We start from the raw sequence: 26,256 nt of genomic DNA, 5'->3' as shown, positions 1-26,256 counted from the left end.
TGTGGCTAAATGTCACACTCCCGATATGGGTGTTCCAGGAAGGTCTCTAATCTAGATCATAAAGATTCCATCTTATTGGGAGAGAACTAAAAGAAGACAATGAGACCAGACCCCAAACAATTAAACATAAAATTAAATAAACATGCTACTGTGTCTTATAAGCTTTCTTATTTGTTCAAGATATTCACCCCATTTTCATATAATAAATAGGTAAAGGGTTAAAGACTTACATAGAATTCATCAGGTGCTTCTGGAGGTCCTGGAAGTAGAGAAGCCTTTGGTGGCAATTTGAGTTCATAGGTCATTATACTCCACCTGAAGGGAGAAAAACCTTTGGTCTAAAATTCCTTTAAAATTTAATTAAACTGGCTATGTCTCACTTCATATACAAAAACATGCACATATATGAACTATGGTTTATTCTATTTTAAAACAACCAAATGTGATTGAATATAAACTGCTCTTGAAAAATAAAACAATCAAATATGGAAAACTAAATGAAATGTTGGTAATTTCACAAAATGCTGAATTCATAAGTTATGATTTCCATATCCTATCAATTCTCTGTGTATTAATGACTTCCAAACATATTAAGGCCATGACCCAAAGTAAGAAATGTGCATGTCTAATAATTCCCCTTCTTTACCAGATGCAATGCATTCTGACTTTTCTGTTCTTGTCTGTTTCACTTTTAAAATAATGCTCACTGTAATTTAATAACTAGATTATACAACTTACTAATGGATCAACCTAAAGTTTTAAAACACAATCATAGATTAAATAAATGTACACTACCTAGAAAAAACAAATCATTCTCTAGGTCACAACCAGTCATGCCAAGTCAGCTTATACTTACATGAAATGAAAATTAACTATTAATTATCCCTTCTTGAAACTATTAATAGAAATAATTGAAGCAAGTTTATTTCAATTAGCTGTAAATACTAGTTTCAAACCAAACATTGAATCATTGGTATTAAAGAAAAGCAATCAATTTCAGACATGTTTCTAAAATAATAATTTCAAAATTTGGGAAAATGACTGTGTATGTTGTCAATAACAGGACATGAAATAAAGATTTTACAAAGACGCACAGCATAATAAAAGCAGTACCATGATACACAAATTTTAAGAAAAGCATTTCACAGCTGAAACCAATGACAGAACCTATAGGAAAATTCCAAGATTGGCACCAGTATTTACTAGTAAACAGAACCTAGTGCATCATTCAGATTAATAAGAATAAGTCTGCATAAAAATCCAAATTCCCAGAAAATTCCTTAAAAGACATTTGTTAGATGTTAGGATGTACAAACTGAATAGTTACTTATAGGTACTATTCAACTCGATATGAGTATACTAAAAAGAAATATACATTTGAGCACAAAAAGCCATTCCATCCATCCATCCATCCATCCATCCATCCATCCATCCATGCAAAAGATAGTCAACATTTCAAAGTGTCAGACAGTAGTATTCCAGGGTCTAGAAATACAATTAGTGAGTAAGACTTCCCTAAAGCCTAAATTTTAATGCAGAAAAGATATAATACAAGCAACACATAAAACAATCAAACTATATAAATATCCAAATAGGGAGAACCACAATTGGAACGTGAGAGTCAAGTTCCCTATAGCTGGAAATACTTCTCTGGTCAAAGGACAGTTAAAGAAATTGGAAAGACATGCACCCAAATACCTAAAATTCCTTGTACCTTCCATACTGCACCTCCTTACTTGGTAGGAAATCAAGAAACAGGGGCTGAAGAAACAGGAGAAAGTGGCAGGAGAAATCAGGAAAGGACACATGTTGGTACTAGCTAAGCAGAGTCAGAGTCCGGAAGGTAAGGACCCGTTTGGTGCTAATGTGCTTTAAAGAGAAAGGAGCGCACTGCTGAGGAAAGACCTGGGGAACTAGAGTCTGAATTTTAGGTTTGACAAGTCTACCGCTTATTAGCTATGTGACACTGGTAAGAGAAATACCTCCTGAGGCTTTCAAACTTGTAAGATGGAGATTATAATATAGCTATCTTTAGTTGTGCAGTGATGATTAACTGAGATGACATTCTATCTAGTAAAGCAACCAGAAGCACCAGGTAGATAGCCTGGTCTGTGTGGCTCAGTGGTTGAACATCAAGCCAGGAATCAAGAGACCACTGGTTCTATTCTATTCCCAGTCAGGACACATGCCCTGGTTGTGGGCTTGATCCCCTGTGGGGAGTGTGCAGGAGGCAGCTTATTGAAGATGTTTCTCTCTCATTGATGTTTCTCTTTCTATCCCTCTCACTTCCTCTCTCTCTAAAAAAATCAAATATATGTAATTTTTTAAAGAAGTACCAGGCAGACAAAAGTATGTCATTCTTATTTTCAGTGTCTCCACAAACCTGTTTTCATCTTTGTAAGAAAGTCACAGTAATGCTTATTAGCTATCCCACATGTTGTTTTGAGGATTAAGTCAATTAATATATGAAAAAGTTTAGATATTCTGGAATATTATTAAACAGCAGTATTTTCATCTGGTCCTTATAAACAGTATTCTTAAGATAGTAATGAAAAGTCAGGAATATCTTCTTCATCATATATTTGGCCCCTTTACCCATATGGTGACAGAGGATGATCTGACTTTGGGTGGCGAGTTCACAATGCAACATACAGAACATGTATCACAGAAAGGTACACTTGAAACCTATACAATCTTATCAACCAATGTCACCCCAATAAACTTAAAAAAAATTATATCAATTAGAAAATATATTTTTTAAAAAGCCAGGAACAAAATGTTCTTATGTTTTTAACAATGGTCTTTTTCTAGGTTCAAAACTCTAATATGGCCCTGGTCAGTGTTGCTCGGTGGTCAGTGTGTCAGCCCAAGCACTGAAGGGCCATGGGTTTGATTCCCAGTCAAGGGCACATACCTGGGTTGCAGGTTATGCTGGTCAGGGTGTGTGTAGGAGGCAACCAATTGCTGTCTCTCTCTCACATCCATGCCTCTGTCTCTTCCTCTCTCTCACCCCCTCCCTCCCTTCTATTCTCTCAGGGGTCCTCAAACTTTTTAAAGTGGGGGCCAGATCACGGTCCCTCAGAGAGCTGGAGGGCCGAACTATATGAACTACTAATTCCTACTGTAACACCTCGGCTGCGCTCACTGCCCAAAAAACCTGGCGGGCAGGATCAGACTCCTCTGCGGGCCGCATGTGGCCCGCGGGCCGTAGTTTGAAGACCCTTGCTCTAGGAGAAAAAAAATCAATAGAAAAATATCCTCAGGTGAGGGTTAACAGCAACAACAAAAATCTAAAAGGTTTTTTAATTCCCCTTTTATTTATTTTTATTTATTTATTTCTTCTTTATGTTTTTGCAGGTCAGTATCAAGGACTTTCACCATGGGGGCACAGGGGAGAAGTTAATTTTTATAACAAGGGAAAAGCACACAGAATAGGATGAAACGAGAGTGTGGTATTTCAATTTGCAACAATAAGCTCTTTAAAATACCCTGTGTGAGCTTAGAATTGGGTAGCTGTCTGAGATATCCCCTCCAGGGGGTAACCTCCTATAAAGACTGGAGGTTAACTCCGCTTTCCGCACCCACACTCCTGGGGGTGTCCCTCTCACCTTGTAAGTTATATAAACGTCTAGGCACTATGTTGTACACTTTAACCAATATAAAACTGAAAGTCAACTGTAAATGAAAGCATTTTTCTAAAAGGAGTGTTTGGGATAAATAGAAATAAATGCTCTACGGCCCAGCTCTCTTTTTAAATATTCTGTCAGCAGGAGAATTAACCATTTCAACATTACCTTATGACAGGCAAAGTTACAATTAATTAGGTTATAGCTCATTTGAGAGCAATTACATTTTAGATGGGTGGCTCTCTGATGATTTTGTTACTTTCCAGAAGCGTTCCACAGATGGCTAATCCTATCAAGGCTGTTTTGATGCATTATAAACTCAATTTTATAACGATATTTTGACATTTGTGTTCTTTTTTTAAAATTTAAATTCTTTATTGTTTAAAGTACTACATATGTCTCCTTTCCCCACCCACTGGCCTCTCTCCGGCCATTCCCACCCCCAGGACATGCGCTCACTCCCTACTAGCTGAGTCCAAGGGATATGCTTATAGGCATGCATACAGGTCCTGTGGTTGATCTCTTATCCCCCTCGCCTGCCTTGATATTTTGACATTTGTCTTCTTATGGGGGTGGAGAGGTTATTGCTCACTGAGTCCTGTTGTTCCCTATCCCTACATTCTAAAGCCTCCTCCCTAGGGCTCAGGGTGCACACACTGTGATTTCTTCTTTACATGGGGAGCATTTCGAGAGAAAGCAGCGAGGAGACGTGACCAAGGGGACCATAAAGGGTGACAGTTCTTCCAGATACAAGACTTCCCTGTCTCTGGGAAAGGATTCTCTCATTCAGCATTTAGTTCTTTGTTTAATTCCTTCTTCATAAGAATGGTTAAGAAAAGATATTCTAACAAATCCCAAGTTTATAGATCTTCTTCAGCTTTAATGAAACCATAAGATGATACTCATCCAAAGTCCCCCTCCCCAGATTAACATTTAAAGCTTTCTTCTGGCCTGAACAACAATTGAAAGTAGTATCAGCAGAGCCTCCTATCTCTAAAGTAATGGGTTCATTAGACTAGTTTTCTCAGTTTTTGCTACAATTCACTCATCAAAAAATATACTGATTGTCTACTCTCTGCTGGGCTCTGTTCTAGACCTCACCGGTGAGCACATGGACAGGACCAGGATGTCTCTGCCCTCATGGTGCCTACAGTCAGTAAAATTTAAGTTCTAAAAAAAAAAAAAAAAAAAAAAAAAAAGGTTTCACTATGCCATTTTCAAAGTAGATTTAGGAGAGAATTCACTTTTACCTGTCCAGCATTTTGGTACTGGCTCGTTCCAGCTTCTCTAGTATCTGGGGAAGTTGAGTGTCATCATCGTATGAACCACCCCAGCCGAGAACCCGGGCCAGGTCATTTCCGGTCCCCAAAGGCAGCACGCCAAGCTGACACTAGAAGAAAGCACAACAGGGAGACCTCAGACCAGGGGAGAGACGGGTCTGTGACAGTTCTACACTTCTCTGGTCAGCCGGTTAGTACACATTCATGTTAGCTAGCAAAGAAAAGAATTAGTACTTGCCTGTTTATTCAAGTTGAGCTTATCAATTTCTGACAAAACCCAACCCACACTTCCATCTCCTCCACAAACAAGAATCCGGAAATTGTCAAACTTCTGGAATAATCTTAAACTGAAAGTAAAAAGTGTTTTATTTTAATATAAATAAATAAAAAAATTCACTTTCCCTAATTCTGTTATTCTATATTTATAGGTGTTCATGTTCAGATTAAATATAAGAGCTCTTACATACTAATTATACTATAAAATTAATTTAAGTACAATCTTAACTCAATAAAACCTCTTAGTTATAAAGTAGAAATGGAAGTAAAATTAGAAGGAAAGGAAAGGAAGAAATAAGAAAACAAAAAAGGAAGCAGAACCCAGGAAAGAGAATGAAAGATAAGTGATGCAAGATGGTAAAAGTAGTGATTTTTCTCTTCCCATTACAAGGCTAAGTTACTTCCTGAAGCATAGCAGGTTCTAAAGCAGGAGTGGGGCATCTAGGGCACTGTTGCTATTGAGTGGCAGTTCCTAAAGAAATCCCAAACCTTGACAATGCGTCAGTTTTTATACTCCCAGCTGGTTGTTATCCACCTCTTCTCCTAGTCTCAGGTCATTCCTTTTACTCCTCTCTCCCTTCCTTTTGACATGCCCCACCTCCTAAGTGCACCTTTGCATACCTCAAATATTGTGGTAAATCTAAAAAATATGTTACAGAGATAACCTCAAGAAGTTTAACAAAGGGAGTTCCTTGGGTGGGAATAGTGAATGTCATGAATATAAGATATAAGAACAATAAAGGATTATAAAACAAATGTACTAGAAAGGAGACAGAGCTAACCAGCAACGGGAGAGACAAAGGTGAGAAGAGAGGCCAGGTGAGGAAATGCCAGGACCCAAATAAGGGGAAGCGCGGGATGTCCACGTAGGTGAGGAAGGAGTTGAGTAGACATGAAAAAGACCAACACCAGTGACCAGAGGGCCTGAACTTAGTAAGAAAACGGCCATGGAAATAAAAAGGAACAAAAGTGAAAAGAGGCACAAGAAAAGAAGGTGGAACCCTAGAGAAAAGCAGAGTTGGCATAAGTGAATCATAGAGATTGCTGGGCTCTGGTTCAATTGATACAATATCAGCTCTCCATCAAAAATCATACATACACTAAAAATGTACTAAAAGTGCTCCAAGGCATATTTTCCTTCACTGAAAATATTATTTAATATTTTTTCAGATTTTATGTTAAATGACATTCCAGATGGCAGAAACAACGAAGAAAAGCATTTCTTTGCCATTTGTATGGAGTGAGTCTAAAATCCTGGAGGAATTACCTAGAGACCCATGATAGTAACCATGCTTTAGTTAAACCATTGATTATATTATATATAAATCAATACAAGTCTTCCATGCAAATCATTTTCTAAAGTTAGTCTGTATTTCTATACATTCACGTTTATCTTTCTTAGAGCTCAGCACACTCTGAGTGCTTAACTGATGTGAGATATGGTCTAAAATACTTTCTAAACAAATTTTGGAATTTATATCACACAAGGAAGTTATATCAATATTAAAGAGGTTGTGTTAAGTTTATTATTAGAATTTTTTAAAAGGGAGGAGTGAGAAGATCAACATGAGCCCACAATTTTCATGAACTGAAAAGCCAGACATTTCATGCTCAGTGCTATACTTTATTTAAAAGAGACTTATCAATAATCAATTACCCCAAATAAGGACCTCCATTCATTAAATCAAACACCTGAGCTGGATTTAGTAACTGTTTAAACCGTCGAAGGAACTTGACTCCCTGATTATCTCCACTCTTGGAGTTGACAAAAACCAGTAAAGGACTAACACAGAATGAAAACGTTGCTCTACAGAAACCTGTAAAAAAACACAGGGAAGATCAATGTGCACAGCTTCCTCTCTTAAACAAACAAAAACCCAAAGATGAGAAAGTCATAAAGACCCAGCTTCATTACTTTAAGAATAAGTTATAAATTAGCCCCCCAAATGGAGATACGTTTATTATTTACATATTAAAAACATGTTGAGAGGAGTTATTTTCTATAATATCTCTATAATGAAAAGTCATAACAAATGGTAAAAGTATTAATCAGAGATTATTTGAGATATAGAACCTGCATTAACAACAATTATAAGGAAAATTGATCAGTCTACCGTTTCCCCAAAAATAAGAAAGTGTCTTATATTAATTTTTGCTCCCAAAGATGAGCTAGGTCTTATTTTCAGGGGATGTCTTATTTTTTCATGAAGAAGAATACGGTACACATTTATTGTTAAATGAAAATAAAGAAAACTTAATACCTGTATACGGTATGGTAGTACGGTAGTTGTCAACACAAACCAGACAAACAGTGAATCCTACAGTATCAAGAATTTACTCATTGCCGGGACCAGTTTGGCTCAGTGGACAGAGGGTTGGCCTGCGGACTGAAAGGTCCCGGGTTCAATTCCCGGCAAGGGCATGTACCTTGGTTGCGGGCACATCCCCGGTGGAGGGTGTGCAAGAGGCAGCTGATCGATGATTCTCTCTCATTGATGTTTCTAACTCTCTATCCCTCTCTCTTCCTCTCTGTGAAAAATCAGTAAAATATATTAAAAAAAAAAAAAAAGAATTTACTCATTTATTCAATGACAATCATGTCATCATCTTCTGGAACATCATCATAACAATCCAATTCCTGAATTTCCTGGTGAATTTCTTGTGACTCCATTTCTTTCAGAATCAGTGGACCAAATCTCTCATGTTTAGCCTAGGGGGGTCCTTATTTTCGGGGGGATGCCTTATATTTCACTCAGAAGGAAACCTGTAAGTAGGTCTTATTTTCAGAGGATGTCTTATTTTCGGGGAAACACGGTATGTACTTGTATTTAGTATTATAAAGTACTAAAGACCTGGTGCATAAAATTCGTGCACTCGGGTGGGGGTCGGGGGAGGTCCCTTAGCCTGGCCTACACCCTCTTGCAGTCTGGGAGCACTCAGGAGATGTCCTACTGCTGTGGAGGCAGGAGAGTTTCCTGCCACCAGCTCTGTGCTCCTCATCTCTGAGCTGGCTTCTGACTGAGCAGTGCTCCCCATGTGGGATCGCACTGACCACAGGAGGCAGCTTCTGCTTTGAGCATCTATCTTCCGGTGGTCAGTAAAAATCATAGTAACTGGTCAACCAGTTGGTCACTGCACATCATAGCAAGCAGTTGAATGGCCTTAGCATATCATTACCATATTATGCTTTGATTGGATGAATGGACAACTGGATGACCGGAAACTTAGCAAACAGGCTTTTATTATATAAGATTTTAACTGCTCATTGATGAGGCCTGAACAAATACTTTAAAGTTTATAATAAACAACAGAACATTGATATGTCAGGGCTTGTGGAGGGAGGGCTTTAATACCATAGGTTTTAAAAAAGTCATATCTTTTGAGGCCTGTATCCCTATATCAATAAGATCTACTGGCATAATTTATATGTAGTTTGAAAATCATAATGCACTTTATCAATGCAAACATTAATAGTATATGATAAAAGCCTTTTATAATATATTTGCTTGGAAAGCTATTAATATGCTATTCCAAAACCAGTGTTGCAAACACATTCCTCAGCACTTACAACTAAGTTGTAAGATTTTCAGAAAAAGTGAATAAATTTATAGTAATATAAATTCCTGCAATGAAATTATAAAACAGATTTCTAAATAAGAGATATGCTAATGGACAGTTTCAATATAGAGGGGAAAAACACACATAAAAAATTAAAATTTTTGCATTACATTTCAGAACAGAATAATGATTTTATTTGCTGAAATGTAAAATCTATAAATCTTTTTAAAATATATATATATATTTTATCGATTTCTTACAGAGAGGAAGGGAAAGGGATAAAGAGTTAGAAACATCAATGAGAGAGGAATATCGATCAGCTGCCTCCTGCACACCCCCCACTGGGGAAATACCCGCAACCAAGGTACATGCCCTTGACTGGAACTGACTCTATCCACTGAGCCAAACCAGTCAGGGTTCTATAAGTCTTATATACAGAAATTCCACCAATGTGTTAATAGCTATGTAAAATTTTAATTTAAAAATGTTCTTTTAAAAGTTAAATGTACTGTTCAGCAATATAAATAGAATTAGTATATAAAAACTGATAAGAATAACAGTTATAATTCTATTTTTTTAGATATCAACTTTCAATATACCGGAAATATACATACTCACACCACTGCTACATACCATCAGAATCAGTGCTGTTTAGTGCAATTGGCGGAATGATAGACACTTTACATTGACCAAGTGGACATACAGGATGGTATAACTCTTTGCAGGCAGTGTGTACCTAATAACAAACAAGTAAAATTTTAAGAATGACAAAAACAAATCAATATTTAGTTATAAATTATGGCTAAGGAACTGATACTTTGAGGATCAACTATAGCACAAAATGTTCAGTAATTTATAAATTTAATGGCATGATATTTATGCTTCTAAGGAATGGGCTAATCTTTTTAGAGTTGGGAATTTGATTTTGTCTGGGTAGTATATTTTCATGATTGTCTCAGGCAAGTAGAATACACTGAGTGGCCAGATTATTATGATCTGTACACACAAAATAATCTGGCCACTAAGTGTATATCCTATATAATAAAAGGCTAATATGCAAATTGTTCCCTTGACCAGGAATTCGACCAGCAGGCAGGCTGGCAAACTGCCCAAGTCCCCTCCCCCTGGCAAGACTGGCCAGACCCCACCCATGCACGAATTCATGCACCAGGCCTCTAATCCTATCTAATAAAAGAGTAATATGCAAATTGACCATCACTCCAACACACAAGATGGCCACCCCAATGCGGTCAAAGATGGCTGCCCCCATGTGGATACAAGATGGCCAGCAGGGGAGGGCAATTGGGAGAGGTCTAATAGGTAAATCTGTGTTTCCTTTTCCTTTATTTATTCGAAGCCCGGTGCACAACATTCATGCACTGGGGGAAGGAGGGACGTCCCTCACCCCTGCCTGCACCCTCTTGCAGTCCAGGACCCCTTGAGGGATGCCCACTCCTCAGGGGGCCTAAACTGGCAGGGGGACAACCCCTGAGGGGTCCTTAGCGCTGCTGTGGAGGCAAGAGAGGCTCCCGCCACTGCCGCTGCACTTGAAGCCGTGACTACGGTTTCTGGGGGAGTGCCGCTCAGCTAGAAGTTGGGCTCGCTGCTCCTTAGCATTGCTTCGGAGGCAGGAGAGCTTCCCGCCACCACTGCTGCACTCACCAGCCGTGAACCTGGCTTCTGGCTGAGCAGTGCTCTCCCAGTGGGAATACACTGACCACCAGAAGGCAGCTCCTGCACTGAGTGGCCAGTGTGTGTCATAGCGACTGGTCGTTTTGCCATTCAGTCAATTGTATATTAGCCTTTTATTATATAGGGTTATAATCCTCACCTGAGGAGTGAGGATATTTTTTCCATTGATTTTAGAGAGAGTAAAAGGAAGGAGAAGGAGAACGGGTGAGGGGAGAGAGAGAAAGAAGAGAGAGGAGCATGGATGTGGATGTGACAGGCACATTTACTGGTTGCCTCCCAACAGCCCTGGTCGCAGGGATGGGACCTGCAACCCAGGTTATGTCCCTTGACCTGGAATTGACCCAAGACCTCGGGTGTGTAGGCCTTAACCACTGGGCAATGCCAGCCAGGATGCCTTATTATTTTTAATTTGAACATGATTCTCTTTGTCCTCTTGCTTTCATTATTCTTCATCAGTTGCCTCTTTTTAAAAAAAATTTATTTCTCGCCCAAAGATATGTTTGTTGATTTTAGAGAGAAGAGGAGAGAGATTGGGGAGGGGGGAGAGAGATACACATTGATGCGAGCTAGAGCTCAGTTGCCCCTTTTGTCAGCCATACGCATTACTTTTAATTTTCCATTTAATATAATTAATATAAACTAGCTCTTCTTGGAGTCTTAGTGCAACCCCACTCTTTTGCCACTCCTTATTTTAAGGGAGTGCTCCCTAACTAAGAGTTTAAATTTCCATTCCTCCTAAGATGACTTTTGGGGGAACAACCAGTGATATATGCACCTACTGCTTTTTTTATTACTCCACATTTACTAAAGTCTAATTCTCTACTTCAAGAACTCCAGCTGTTTGTGTTTTTTTTCTAACCCTTTAAAAAGAAAGATCACATATGATGAAGTATTTTCTAAAAGTAATATACAAATTGTTTTTACCTTCAATATATAGGTTTCTACTTGTATTTAGTCAGTGGTTTTTTTAAACTTTGGTAGGAATAAATTAGGTTTTTTATTTGCTCATTCTATTCGTCCCCACCTTTAATGTCTTTTACAGAGGAGGGCATTCTGAAATGTCTTTTCCCTCTTTTTTTCCTGACAAACATAAATGCCACCTTATTGTGAAATCCTTCCTCCCCTGGTTGCTGGGCCACTGTCACCTTGTTACACCCGTCTTAGTCTATACTTCCTATAAACTCCCTTTTTTCTGTTAATGTATTATTTTGCCTTTAAAATATAATTCTTAACAGCAGGATGTTTGGTGTCTAAACACAGTCATCTAGTTAAAAACCAAACCATAGTTCTACAAACCTAATGAGTCAACTTCTAATTTTCCACCTGTTGTCCAGTTTCTGGACATGGTTTTACATTTTCTGTAAAAATAGTGAAGGTACAATTTTTATCTTCCACTTTTCTCGCTTAACATTGTCATATTTTTCAGTTTTGCCCTATTTTTACATATTTTTATTCCTTGTAAAACTATCTGTGCATGCTTGTTTTTCTAAAATTGATTTGGCTTGTTAATTATTATAAATCATACTAGAAAACTGTCCATAATTAGGTCATCACCAGAACAAGAATAAAATTTCAGTTATTTTCTCAACAGTTTATAAATACATGGTTAATTAATATACCAGGTTTGTTTTTTTTTAAAAAGGACTAATGAAACAACAACATGTGAAGTGCTTCATGAAGTTCCTGGTTTTATGGTTAGAACTTTTTCTTTCAATCCTCACCTGAAGACATGTTTAGAGAGAGGGAGAGAGAGAAACATTGATCCATTGCCTTCAGTACCCTCCCCGACGGAGGATCAAACCCACACTCAGGCATGTGCCCTGACCAGGAATTGAACCAGCAACAATTTGGTGGACAGGACGATGCTCAATCAAATGAACGACTCTGGCCAGGCTAGGTAGAGCATTTAAAGGCTCTGGAACTGAGTATATAAAGTATTCTAAGTTGCCTGGGTCCTACTTAATAAATACCTTAGCCCTGTGTTTTTTGTTTTCTATAGTTATTTTGAGTGACCTTGAAACTTTTGTTTCTACATTTACTGTGTGCCTCTGATGTACATCACTTTTCAAGATGAGTGTATAATGACAGCACTTTTTCCTTTTCTTTGCGAGGCCAGAGACCAGCTGAGAAAATAGGCACGGATGTACTTGTTGCTATAACAACATGAAACTGTCATAAAAGAGATGTGAAGACAAAGTTGTAAGATCATTACAACAAAAGTGGACATATAATAGATTTTACATATTTTCATTAAGTTCTATAAGCATCTTATAAGGTAGATGTCAAGCCTGAAAAATAGCCAACCACCTACTGTGAATAAGCATAATGAAAAGCAATAAAACTGTAGGGAAGAGTTCTTTAGACAAAGGAAACATATGGTAAGTATTAAAAAAAAGGTTATTTGAAAACGTAACCAGACTGGAAGGAATTCACTTTGAAGGAGATGAGTATTACAGCGGGCACGCGTGCTCTGCTACACTATAAACTCTTTGCCTCTAAATCACATACACGCACGAGTGACGAAAAGAAGCGAATTAAAAGGGACTCTCACCATTGTTTTACACCAAAGGCATTTCCAATCCTGCAGACGGAGGACACTGCCACACGTTTTGTCACACACCACACACTTGGCACTCACGGGGAGGTTACCCTCTAGCCACTGGTGAGGCATAGCCACCTGTGCAGCGAGAGGAAAGCACAGTCGGGTTAAAGACTGTGGGGGACACCATTCTTACATTAGGAAGATATACAATTAAACATCACTCTAAAAAACCAATAATATGTATCATTCATAGCACACATTCATCTGCCCCAGATTTACTGAGCATGTACTATGTCCCAAGCACTTCAGATGTATAATGATAAATAAGACGAAATCCCTGGCCTTCAGGATTGGTAGTCTAGTTGAGGAGAAAGGCATGTAAAAGGCATTAATTATCACGGTGGTCACAAAGTGCTGCCAGATAGTTGTATGCAAGGTGCAATGGAGGCAAGGTTTTGAGGGAGGGGCACCGTTGAGAGGAGGCCTCAAAGTCTGAGGAGTAAACATTTAAGTAAACAGCTGAGCTAAGTCTTTAAAAAATATCTTAGTTTGTCAGGTAAGGCTCCACAACACCAACCCAGCACCATTCTTTTTTTTAAATATATTTTTTTGATTTTTTACAGAGAGGAAGGGAAAGGGATAGAGAAACATCGATGAGAGAGAAACATTAATCAGATGCATCCTGCACACTCCCCACTGGGGATGTACCCACTACCGAGGTACATGCCCTTGATTGGAATCGAACCTGGGACCCTTCAGTCAGCAGGCCGACGCTCTATCCACTGAGCCAAACCGGTTAGGGCCATGCACCATTCTTAAGTCTTATTCACATTTCCCTTAAAATTTAAGAGCTGAAGAAACCTATTAAAGACCTAATTGAAAATAAAAACTCATAATTAATCAAACTCTTCCATTTTTAAGATTAATAGTAAACCCTGCCACCTAGCTCTGTCAGTATTTTCCCGCCGCAGAAAGTAAAAGAGGAGAGGTGCTGAAAAGGGGTCAGAGACACAACAGGGCTTACCCCATCCTCATCCTCTATGATGTCCTTCCCGATGGAGGCCAGAGTCGTCCATTTGCAGTTATTTGTGGCCCTCACGGCACACCTTTTATGGGCCTTGAATTTACACACTAAAAAAACAAAGGAAACCATTTCTAAATGAGCGTGTACTTTTAGACCAATGACTAAAGAGAATCACAACATAAAATTTTAAAGGGGTGGAGGATAGAAAGAAAACAGTATTTTAAAAAGTTTAAATTATTCTTCAACAAATAGTACTCTATGAAGCAAATATGGCTATGTATGTGTGTATGAAGCATTTTGACCAAGCTCTGAATTGCTACTTACATTCTATTTAACCATAAAAGAAAAATAGAAAGGAATTAAATGCAAAATAATTAGTTCTTGGGGAGAAAGGAAACAAATTCAGAATTACATGGGTGCTAGTAACATCCGATTTTGTATTTTGAGGGCTAATTACATAAAAGTGTTCAGTTCGTGAGAAACCAAATGAGCTGAACACTTCTGATACTTAAAATAAAAAGTGTGAAAATACCACTGAGGTAAGAATAAGATAATTCAAAGGAATTTGAAATTGTAAGTATGTAAGAAAAAAAAAATTATCCAGGTATTATGGGAAACCGGTTGATAAGGGTAACAAAGATGGCACTGTCCTTTGAAAGGATTGTGTTGGAATGACTTCACTATAATGTAGAGCAGTGTTTCCCAAACTTTTGACATATGTGTACCCCTTCTATAATTTTCCTAACGCTGAATACCCCTCATACTCATGAGAACGTAGAATTAGGCGCAGCTAAGCACGGTGCAGTGCATATCCCCACCAAACTCTGGTGCAACGCGTACCCCCACCAAACTCTTCCCATACCCCTGGGGGTACGTGTACCACACTTTGGGAAGCACTGATGTAGAGAAAGAAATGATGAAGTGATATTCCCACTACATGCATCACTAATTCCTCCCAGTCAAATTACCACAAAGGAGCCTATTTAAAAAAAAAAAAAAAATGAAGAGACAATGAATACTATCCAACACCATGAAAGAAACAAATAAATTAAAAGATAGTCTATGTTCATGGACTGGAAGAATTAATATTGTTAAAATGTCCATATTACCCAAAGTAATGTATAGATTCAATGCAATCCCCATCAAAATTCCAATGGCATTTTTAATAGAACTAGAACAAATAATTCTGACATTTCTATGGAACCACAAAGACTCCAAACAGCCAAAGCAATCTTGAGAAAAAAGAAATCTGGAGGCATTGTGTTTCCTGATTTCAAACTACAAGGTGAGGCAAAGGTTTACAAGTTGTTTGATTGGAACTTAACGTAATAATTAATAAACAATAATACAAGAATAAACTCTGTGTTTCAGGTACTCACATATGTAGGCCTAACTTTTGCCCCACCTTATGTATTACAGAGTTGTAGTAATCAAAACAGTATTGTATTGGTGTAAAAATAAACACATAGATCAAACAGAATAGAGAGTCCAGAAATAAAACCATGCCTGTATGATTAACAAAGGAGCCAAGAATATACAATGAGAAATGAAGAGTCTCTTAGATAAATTGTGTTGGGGAAAATTAAACGGCCACATACAAAAAATAATAAAACTGGACCACTATTTATATCATGTACAAAAATTATCTCAAACTGGATTAGACTTAACTGTAAGACCTGAAACCATAAAACTACCAGAAGAAAAGATAGTTTGTAAGCTCCAAGAGGGACTACATCGAACTATAAAGCTTCTGCACAGAAAAGGAAACCATCAACAAAATGAAAATGGCAATCTAGTGAATGGGAGAAAGAAAATGCAACATATCTGGTAAAAGATTAATATCCCAAATATATAAAAAAAAAACTCATATAACACAATAGCAAAAAAACAACCAATCCGATTTTAAAAAGAAGTTGAGGATCTCTCAAGTGACATCTTTCCAAGTATGACATACAAATGGCCAAAGGTACATGAAGAGTTTCTCAACATCACTAATCATCAGGAATAAGTAAAATAAAAACCACAATGAAATATCACCTCACACCTGCTAGAATGGCTATTAGCAAGAGATAAAAGTTAGAAATGTTAGCAACGATGTGAAGAAAAGGGATCTCTTGTGCACTGTTGGCAGGAATGCAAATTGGTGTAGCCACTATGAAAAGCAATATGGAGTTTCCTCAAGATTTTAAAAACTGAGCTAGTATACAATACATAAATCCCACTTCTTGTTATTTATCTGAAAAAAAATGAAAACACTAACTCAAAAAGATGTCTGCAGTTCCATGTTCTCTGCAGCATTATTTACAATAGCCAAGATAGGAAAACAACCTATGTGTCTATCAATGGGTGAACGGATAAAAGATGTATTATAATATATATATGTTATTTAGTCATAAAAAAAAGAATGAAATTTTGCCATTCGAGACAATATGCTAAATAAAATAAGTCAGATAGAGAATGACAAATACCATAGCATCTCACTTATATGTGGAATATAAAAAATAACAACCAAGCTCATAGATACAAAGAACAGATTTGTGATTGCTAAAGGTTGGGAATGGGGAGGTGGCCAATATGAGTGAAGGAGGTCAGAAGGTACAAATTTACAGTTATAAAATAAATAAGTCCTAGGGATATGTACAGCATGGTGACTGTCCTATATAATAAAAAGGTAATATGCAAATTGACCATCACACCCTCACAAGATGGCTGCCAACAGCGAGGCTGGCAGGGGGATTAGTGAGGGACGACCAAGCAGGCTGACTGGGCCGACAGGGGGGTTAATGAAGGACAACCAAATGACTGAACAGCAGGCTGCATGGGGTGACCAGGCTGCCGGGGGGACCATGAGGGGCAACTAGGTCCGCAGGGAGGGCAGTTCGGAGTGACTAGGCTGGTAGGGGAGGCAGTCATGGGTGACCAGTCTGGCAGAGGGGGGCATTGGGGAAAACCAGGTTGGCCAGGGGGCAGTTTGGGGTGACCAGGCTGGTGGTGGTGGGGGGAAAGTTGGGGGTGACTAGGCTTGCAGGGGGGCAGTAAGGGACACCCAAACAACTGAACAGCAGGTTGCATGGGGAGGCCAGGCAGATGAGCATTTAGGAGCCGGCAGTTCAGGATTGTGAGAGGGATGTCCTACTGCTGGTTTATCCCTGGGATTGGGCCTAAACCTGTAGTCGGACATCCCATTAGGAATCCCAGATTGAAGAGGGTGCAGGCTAGGCTGAGGAGACCCCTTCTCCATGCACTAATTTCGTGCAACGGCCTCTAGTAGTTAATAATACTGTATTGTATGTTTGCAAGTTGCTAAGAGAACAAATCTTAAAAGTTCTCATCACAGCCCTAACCGGTTTAGCTCAGTGGATAGAGTGTTGGCCTGTGGACTAAAAGGTCCCAGGTTCGATTCCAGTCAAGGGCATGTACCTTGGTTGTGGGCACATCCCCAGTAGAAGGTGTACAGGAGGCAGCTGTTCAATGTTTCTCTCTCATAGATGTTTCTAACTCTCTATCCCTCTCCCTTCCTCTCTGTAAAAAATCAATAAAATATATATTTTTAAATAAGTTCTCACACAAGCAAAAAAATTTACTAGTATGTAACTATATTGGTGATTGCAACTAGACTTATTCTGGTAATCATTTTGCAATATATACAAATACTGAATAAAGAGAGAGAGAGAGAGAGAGACAGAGAGAGGAGAGGAAACAACCAGAAAGAAGCAACATAAATTTGAAAAACAAGTAAACCACAGATTACTTGAATAATTAATGCTTGTTTATGAAAATCGGAACTTGACTACTACTAAACTTACCCTTCCTCCAAGTATGGCTGGCAGGGGATACAAACTATCTGAGTATTAACAGATACTGATGTTATACAAGTTTCTGAGTTTTCAGGTTAATATTTAAAAACTGAGATTACTTTGGTGGAAATATAAGGCAACTATTGCTAAATTCTAAATGTAAGGTGGCTCCTTTTCACATGATTTTTAGTATCTAACAGTAAGCCATTCATAAACAAGAAATGATGGGTTCCACATCATTTTTTAAAGTAAACTTATTGCAATGCTAGAGCAGCGTTTTTCAACCGCTGTTCCGCGGCACACTAGTGTGCCGCGAGATGTTGCCTGGTGTGCCGTAGGTGCAGACAAGACAAGAATTTTATAATTTTTCACTATTTTGTTTACTTAATATTTCATAATAAAGTAATTATAAAATACTTTCTTTGTGTTTATTTGATTCCTATTCAAGAGAATTACTTTATATATAGTCAATATAGGCACAGAGTTAAATTTTTTAACATTTTCTAATGGTGGTGTGCCTCGTGATTTTTTTCATGAAACAAGTGTGCCTTTGCCCAAAAAAGGTTGAAAAACACTGTGCTAGAGGACCGGTGCACGAAATTTGTGCCCGGGAAGTGTGTCCCTCAGCCCAGCCTGTACCCTCTCCAGTCTGGGACCCTTTGAGAAATATCCGACTGCCCATTTAGGCACACTCCCAGTGGGATCCCAACTGCTCACCTGCTGGCTCCCAACTGCTCACCTGCCTGCCTGCCTGACTGCCCCTAACCGCTTCTGCCTGCCAGCCTGATCACTCCATAACCACTCCCCTGCCAGCCTGATTGAAGCCTAACTACTCCCCTGCCAGCCTGATTGCCCCTAACTGCCCTCCCCTGCAGGCTTGGTTGCTCCCAACTGCCCTCTCCTGCTGGCCTGTTCCCCCCAACTGCCCTCCCCTGCAGGACTGGTTGATCCCAACTGCCCTCCCCTGCTGGCCCAGTCACACCTAACTGCCCTCCCCTGTAGGCTTGGTCTCCCTCAACTGCCCTCCCCTACCAGCCCGGTCACCCCTAACTACCCTCCCCTGCCGGCCTGATAACCCACAACTGCCCTCCCCTATTGGCCATTTTGTGGTGACCATCTTGGGTCCACATGGGGCAGCTACCTTGTTGTGTTGGAGTGATGGTCAATTTGCATATTACTCTTTTATTAGGATGAAAACAAAAAGGCCAGGTAAAATAACTAAGATTTATATATTCAAATGTTCAAATACTTCAGGTATCATGAATAACCAAAATATATATGGCCACTTAAACTAAACTGGTTTTTCCTAAGCTACACATACTGGACATGTTTCATTTACATGTTCTTTTGTGTACATTGTCAAATTCTTCCCTAGAAATCGTACTGTTTTTGTGATAAATGGCTTTGTGACTACAGCACAGACTTCATGTAGAATAAAACCATTATTCAATTGAATTTTATTGTTGACAAACATTAGTGTCAAAAAGAGTACTATAGAAAGTAAGCTTAGTTTTGAAAAACAATTTCAGCATTTTGCTCCAATACAAGTGACTCTTTAAAACTACAGTTAGTATCTCTAGACCTTTTCATCTGTTATGGTGTTGCTCAAAAATGTGGTCCTAGTTTTAGTTTTATCTGTAGCATAATCCTCAGACTGCTTTTTAAGTTCAAGTAAGTACTTGACATTAATGGTCAATAACTGTTTCTAAGAGGCAAAGAAGGAAGTAAAAGAGGGCAGCAGGGTATAATTTCATGGCTTTTTCTGTTTTTGGTGTTGTTAATGCTCACCCAAGGATTTTTCCATTGATTTTTAGAGAGAGTGGAAAGAAGGAAAGGGAAGAGAGAAAAACATTGATGTGCGAGAGACACATCCTCCCTGACTGGGGTGAGGATGGAACCCGCAATCCTATGTGCCCTTGAATGGGAATCAAACCCAAGAGGCCGATGCTCTCACACTGAGTAAAACCAGCCAAGGCATCATGGCTTTTGAAAATTTTGCTATTAAAATTCAAACAGAACATTTAAGTACAAATCACAAATTTGTAAGAATAAAATGTATCATGAAATAATTCTTGAGAATTGCAAAGTTGCTTAGTATATAATAATAATATAAACCAGACTGTGATTATGGTGATTAAGAAATTATAATGATTAATAGGCACCTTAATTTTGTTAATTAACAATTAAATTTCTCCAAACAAGTTATTCTGAAATAAAGCACTTTTCCCTGACCTGTAAAGCCATTATTTTAAAACTCCAAGACTTATAAAACATACTAACATGTAACAAAATTACAATTTTTATTGAAATATTTATTCAGTCTTTACTACACTTTATGTGTTCAACAGAGGTTAAAATAAAAATTCCTAAGCTGATATATTTGATAGTTGATTAAAAAAAATTACCATTTAACATATTTTATTAAATTGATGTTTAAAAACTATAAAGAATGATTATGCTCTTAAATTATAATTAGCAGGTAGTTTATTCAGATTTGGGAAGAGAGGGGGGTCTAAAGTCTAAGTATAACTTTGATTGTAATAAAAATATTCTAAATAGTCACATTCTCATAAAATAAAAAGGCAACTTTTTTGTTATGTTCATAAAACCCTTGGGATTTTTAAAACCTCGGCTACAGTTCTAAAAATACTAATGGGCAAAATACTGTAGATTTAAAATTTTTAACAGCAGAGAAAATAAATACTACCATATGTGCCTCTAAAAATATACTCATTGAAAATTTTTTAAGTCAGGAAGACTTCATTATTATTTTTAAAATATATATATTTTATTGATTTTTATAGAGAGGGAGAGAGACAGAGAGCTAGAAATGTAGATGAGAGAGAAACATCGACCAGCTGCCTCTTGCACACCCCCTACTGGGGATGTGCCAGCAACCAATGTACATGCCCATGACTGGAATCGAACCTGCGACCTTTCAGTCCGCAGATCAACGCTCTACCACTGAGCCAAACCGGTTTCGGCAAGACTTCAATATTAGAATAATATAACACATTTATTTAAACACTTTAAAGTTTCTTATTCTCACCAGCTAATGTAATTTTCCTTTTTCTGTTAAAATGCTTATAAAAATATTCAGTCATCCCACTATCAATCTCAGTTTCTATTAAACAAAAATATTTAATAATGTCTAACTCTTAAAGCAGAAGAGTACCAACAGAGTACCTCAGATCTGATATCACTTTTAGCATTTTTTAGATGAGAGACTAGAAGGTAATAGTAAAAGGACCTTCAAAATAATAATATAATTTTTATTGAAATATTTATTCAGTCTTTACAACACTTTATGTGTTCAACAGAGGTTAAAATAAAAATTCAAAATAATGTCATGCACTATCACAGACTGGGCAATAGTTACTTGGAGCTGCAGAAATCCTTTTAGTTATTAAAGCCATAAAGGCCAATTATATGTTTGTTTGCAATCATTCCTTAAATCTAAAAGTGTTTAATGCCTTCTCCAAATATTCATTTTTATAAATTTTAATGCATCAGGCCATGACACAATCTGTAATATTTTACCTGAAAAATTTCTTTTGGAGCACAATTGAAATTTTTATAATTTATTTAACTGGAAAAGTAGTTTTATTACATGTATTCTCTCATTTAGCTTCCATAATGTGCTATGAGATATAAATAACTACTATCCTCCTTTTATAGATTAGGAAATAAAAGTCTGAAAGAGTTAAATTTCCCGTTCACAATGAAATGCTGGGAGTGAAACAGGAACCCAAGGGTCAAAGTGCAGCGCTCTGTTCTCACCGCTCTGTAGCACATTAAATAGCTGACCTAATGACATACCTCAAGCTTATGTAAAATGAGTTAAAACTGGAACTCTATTTGTATTAAACTCTTTAATTATAATAAAGTTATATTCAAAATTACTTAAGAGAAAAAGGCTAGTAACAGTATAATAGAAAGTTCAAAAGTAGTACACAATGATTTGATCACTGAGGCAAGAAATTAAATAAATCTAAAGAAGTTATGAATTTTCTCCTGGTAATCATTAATGCACTTCCTTTAAGTGGTCACTGTTCTTAAATTTCAAAATAATTCACAAATTCTTTTATGAAAACAACAACATAGGCCTTATTTTAAGGAAACTTTTAAGGAAATTAAAAGGATAGAATCAATTTAAATGAAACATAAATGAAATAAAACAGCGTTTAAAACAATATATATATATATATATATATATATATATATATATATATATATATATATATATGCTGAAACTGGTCCAGTGTCCGGGATTTCTCCGCCTGGCCTGCAGGGATCCAGCCAAACCAGCTCTCCGACATCCTTCAAGGGGTCCCAGATTGCAAGAGGGTGCAGGCCAGGCTGAGGGACCCCGCCAGCGGACGAATCTGTGCACCAGGCCTCTAGTGCAGCAGTCACCAGCCTTTCGGACCTCACAGACCACCGGTGGTTTGTGGACCACCAGTTGGCAACCATTGCTCTAGCGCAATATAAGTAACGATTGGAAATTCTGCCAAAGAGTATATAGTGTCTTCACAGAAAGCTTCGTGCTCCATAATCAATCAGAATAGAAAAATATTAGAAACCTGGGATGACACACTAAGTCTAAAGGACGTTTTTTTAATCAGTGGTTACTAGTTCCTCAGGAGACAAATGCTACATTTTGATTTATACTTCCTTTCAGATGATTTTATATTATCTTTTCCTGAGCCAAAACATTTCCCAAGATAGTCCCATGTGTACAGAGCTCCACTGGAAGCCGCCACAAAACATCAACACTCTGTTCCTGCTGAGGCGCTCCCAGCTACTGCTTCCACCCAAGGGAAATGGTGGGTTTTCTCTGTTCCCTTCGCACAAGTGCCAATGGCAGTGTGGTCAGTGCCGAGGACAGCGCGTGTGGGATGCTACAGTACCTTCACAGGACAGGCCATGGGAGGTGACTCCGGAGAGGCTCTCTCGGCACACGTTACAGAAAGTGGGTCGGGCATGGGAGCAGGCGTACCAGTTATGCATCCCTGAGAAATGTTCCACGTTAAACTGGGCCACCTAGAAACGAGACATGAGCACAGATTTGCCAAACAAGTGAACAAAACTACAGACACGTAATATTCAGAATGTATACAGTTAAGATTAAAATTTCAAACACATTATTTTAAAAACAAAAACTTTCCGCTTTAAGTAAAAAGAACGCAATATCAGGCTTAGACAAGTTGCTGAATGACCCTATACATACATATTTTTGCAGAATACAGTGTTAGCTCTTCAGTTAACATTCTCTAAGAACACGAGATGACAGAAGAGCTGCTACTTTACCTCATAAGGTTCTCTGGTCTGGACAGATTTCAGCGAGCTGATCCAATCCTCCATCTCCTTCCTGTTCTCAGCGCATAGCATTAGTCTTCTGAATGGAGTGATTATCTGAAAGGTATAATTCATTCTAAATGATTATTAATAACCAACAAAAGAGATTATTGCAAAACCTTATTTCCTTGCTAAAGAAAGTAAGAATTGCTATAAAGTAAATGAGTTTAGTTCTTTTTAGAATTAAGAAAAATTCTAAGGAACCTTTTATTGATTTTTATCTCATTGCTACGTATTTATCAGGCTTTTGAGACCCTTACCAAAGGCTCTGAACCCAAATAAACAATGAATTCTTATTTCATAAAGTATAATTTGAAAATTAATTTTAAATACACTTCAAAATAATTCATTGTAAGCTTAAACTTAATGCATAGCTATCAATGCGAAATTTTTAAAAAATGAAAATCAAAGGAATGCACCATTAAATGGTTTTGTAATTGGATTAGAATAGTACCAAGAACACAATTATTAAATAATGTTGGGTTTACATATTTCCATTGCCTATTTTAATATAATTTATATGAAGGATTCCTCCCCCCCCCCCCCCCATTGTGTAGAATTCCACTGTATTACTTTTTAGTAAGAGCAGAGGAGAAGAGTTAGCATTAAAGTCACTTTGTTGGTTTTAAGGAAAAAAATAATAGTGAGTTTCATCTTTTTTCATGTAATTAGAGGGCAAATTAATTATATTAAGAATCTTAAAGCAAGTGAAATTAAAACTTCATGCTGTTATAGCCCAAAAGTGATTCAAAGATTCCAAAATGACTTGAAAAAATCCCTATTTGTATTAATACAATATTCTGGTTGTAATCTCAAAGTTGCTAAATCCTAAGCATTTATTGCAAATAAGGGACCATTTATTAACTTGTGGAAGAGGAGCAAAATATTATATTCTTACCTGAAACTATTTTCAAATGATAAATGATTTACTTATTTACATTTTCTCAAGTTAGAAGCCATTTAATCCAGTGATACTCTACATATTGCATTATAGAGCAGATTTCCCAAGTGATGAAAAACCAATAATCACCTTAAAAAAAAAAAAAGGAACCCTTCCCAAAAGGATTAACTATCAAGCCTCAATCACTACCATTCATCTTAGAGAGTAAGTCCAGTATTTAAAACTAGAGAGATCAGCCCAATCTTAGCTACTCACCAGTCACTGCTTCCTCTCATCTGTCATCAGGTTAGGCTACACAATCCTTCCTTAAACCATGAAGCCTTGAACACATCTGACAGGCACTCGCACTTATACAGCAGGCCAGAGTCACAAGGAAGAGGAGCTCTGGGTATTGGGTAACTGCTTATGAAATTGAACAGATCCTCCCCTTTGCACTTTCTTCTGTTTTCCACTACCCCCTTTGGATAAAGCTTATTAGCAGTTGGTCACTTTTCTTCTTGAATAGTTAATGCAAAGAGCAATGCCTCCCTCATTACTTAGGAGCCAAATGGATGCTTTATTGCTTCAAATGTTTTTCTGGGCCAGCTCATCAAAAGCAGCAGAGCGATGCTATTAAATCATAATACACTCCTGGCTCTGATGCCTGGCACAGCACTCTGGAAATCTCTAAGTTTCACTGGACTGAATATATCTGATATTTACCTGAATACATATTATCTCTGGCATTTATTTCTTTAGTTAGTTAGCTATAATATATAATGTAACTATAAAGATTCCCTGTCTTTCATTATGTGGTTATAGTGAGGTAAGCATTATTCAGATAAATAAACCAGGTTTGCTATTTTATTCTTCCTTTTTTTTTTTTTTTTTTTAAATATATTTTATTGATTTTGTACAGAGAGGAAGGGAGAGAGATAGAGAGTTAGAAACATCGATGAGAGAGAGTCATCGATCAGCTGCCTCTTGCACACCCCCTACTGGGGATGTGCCCGCAACCAAGGTACATGCCCTTGACCGGAATCGAACCCGGGACCCTTCAGTCCCCAAGCCGACGCTCTATCCATTGAGCCAAACCGGTCTCGGCCCTTTTTGTTTTTGTTTAATTCTAAGTAAATCAGGATGCCTGAGATTTCAACTATCTTTAATGCCTTTATATTCTTTAAAAGTCATCGTGAATTCAATAAAAACAGAGAAAGTACAATAGAGAAATAGCTTCTCATTTTTCTTGACACGTTTGGAACTACATAATGTTTCAGTGCTAAAGGATTTCAGCAATGTAAACCATGCATATGTCTTATACACGGGTGACGTAACACATCAGCCATTTTTCCTTTTTAATAAACATTTGTCTAAAATGGACAATCACAGTTAAAAACTAATAAAAAAAATTGAGAGCCAAAAGAAACTGTAAATAATTTTGACTTAAGAAATCTAATGATGATAAAGACTCACTAAAAGAAGGGGATATGAAACGAAGTCGTTCATACATCATGCGATGCAGAGGGGCCTGGCTTTTGTGGCTGCACCACCAAAAGCACCTCACCGAGCGTAACTGAAGACAAGGCTGCCCACCAAACCCGCGACAGCTCCCAGAGGCCCCCCCGCCCCCCACGGGAACCCTCCTTAGTCAGCAATGCTGAGTCCCCGCCCCACCTCGGCAGGAAGGGAATGATGGCTGTTAACTGACAGGCTCTGCTTGTATCCTAACTGAACCCTATTTTACTACAGTGGTTTCTCTGCCAAACCTTTATCAGGAAACTATTTGGGGAGCATCGAACCCAGAAAAAATTTTTGTTCTTCCTCTGAAAGTACTCCCCCCCACCCCCCAGCCTTTTTATTCGGATAAAGGAGCAGAATGACGAGATGGAAAGACAGAGATGTGGGAGGGTCAGACTGAGCCGGTTGGGGGCCAAAGCAGGGATATTTCTGGAAGGAGAGGGCTTTTTACATTTCTTGAAGAATCTGCATCTTATCTCCTAAAGTGACCCTTAGCCCCTGACCTCATCTCAACCACACTCTTATTCTCTCTTCCCACTGTTCCACCATTCCCAAATAATTTTCACTCATTTTCTTCAGTAATTACTTTTTTTTCAGACTATAAGCACCACTCTCAGCTCAGATCCCAGAGCACATCTGTCAGCTTGCTCATGCACTTCAGCATTCACTGCCTGTGTACTCCATGCCAGAGCCCAGGGGGAGCGA

General features: G+C 38.0%; 1 protein-coding gene across 8 annotated transcripts in view; it reads right to left on the bottom strand.

Annotated features, from left to right (window-relative positions):
- Positions 1–26,256, bottom strand: part of DGKH (diacylglycerol kinase eta) — a 189,029-nt gene that overhangs the window by 55,566 nt on the left and 107,207 nt on the right. For all 8 annotated transcript variants that reach the window (XM_084876534.1, XM_084876532.1, XM_084876535.1 and 5 more), the window contains exons 5-13: positions 23,106–23,210; positions 22,706–22,838; positions 13,999–14,105; positions 12,984–13,109; positions 9,374–9,476; positions 6,840–6,999; positions 5,145–5,253; positions 4,877–5,016; positions 231–315 (exon numbers count right to left, since the gene is read on the bottom strand). In XM_084876534.1, the coding sequence (XP_084732660.1) occupies positions 231–315; positions 4,877–5,016; positions 5,145–5,253; positions 6,840–6,999; positions 9,374–9,476; positions 12,984–13,109; positions 13,999–14,105; positions 22,706–22,838; positions 23,106–23,210 (1,068 nt within the window). The remainder of the gene's footprint in view (positions 1–230; positions 316–4,876; positions 5,017–5,144; positions 5,254–6,839; positions 7,000–9,373; positions 9,477–12,983; positions 13,110–13,998; positions 14,106–22,705; positions 22,839–23,105; positions 23,211–26,256) is intronic.

Source organism: Pipistrellus hanaki, assembly GCF_964339955.1.
Source record: "Pipistrellus hanaki genome assembly, chromosome: 3".
NCBI classification, from domain to species: Eukaryota; Metazoa; Chordata; class Mammalia; order Chiroptera; family Vespertilionidae; genus Pipistrellus; species Pipistrellus hanaki.
Note: the sequence above shows the minus strand (reverse complement) of the source record. Positions and strands in the feature narration are given on the sequence as shown.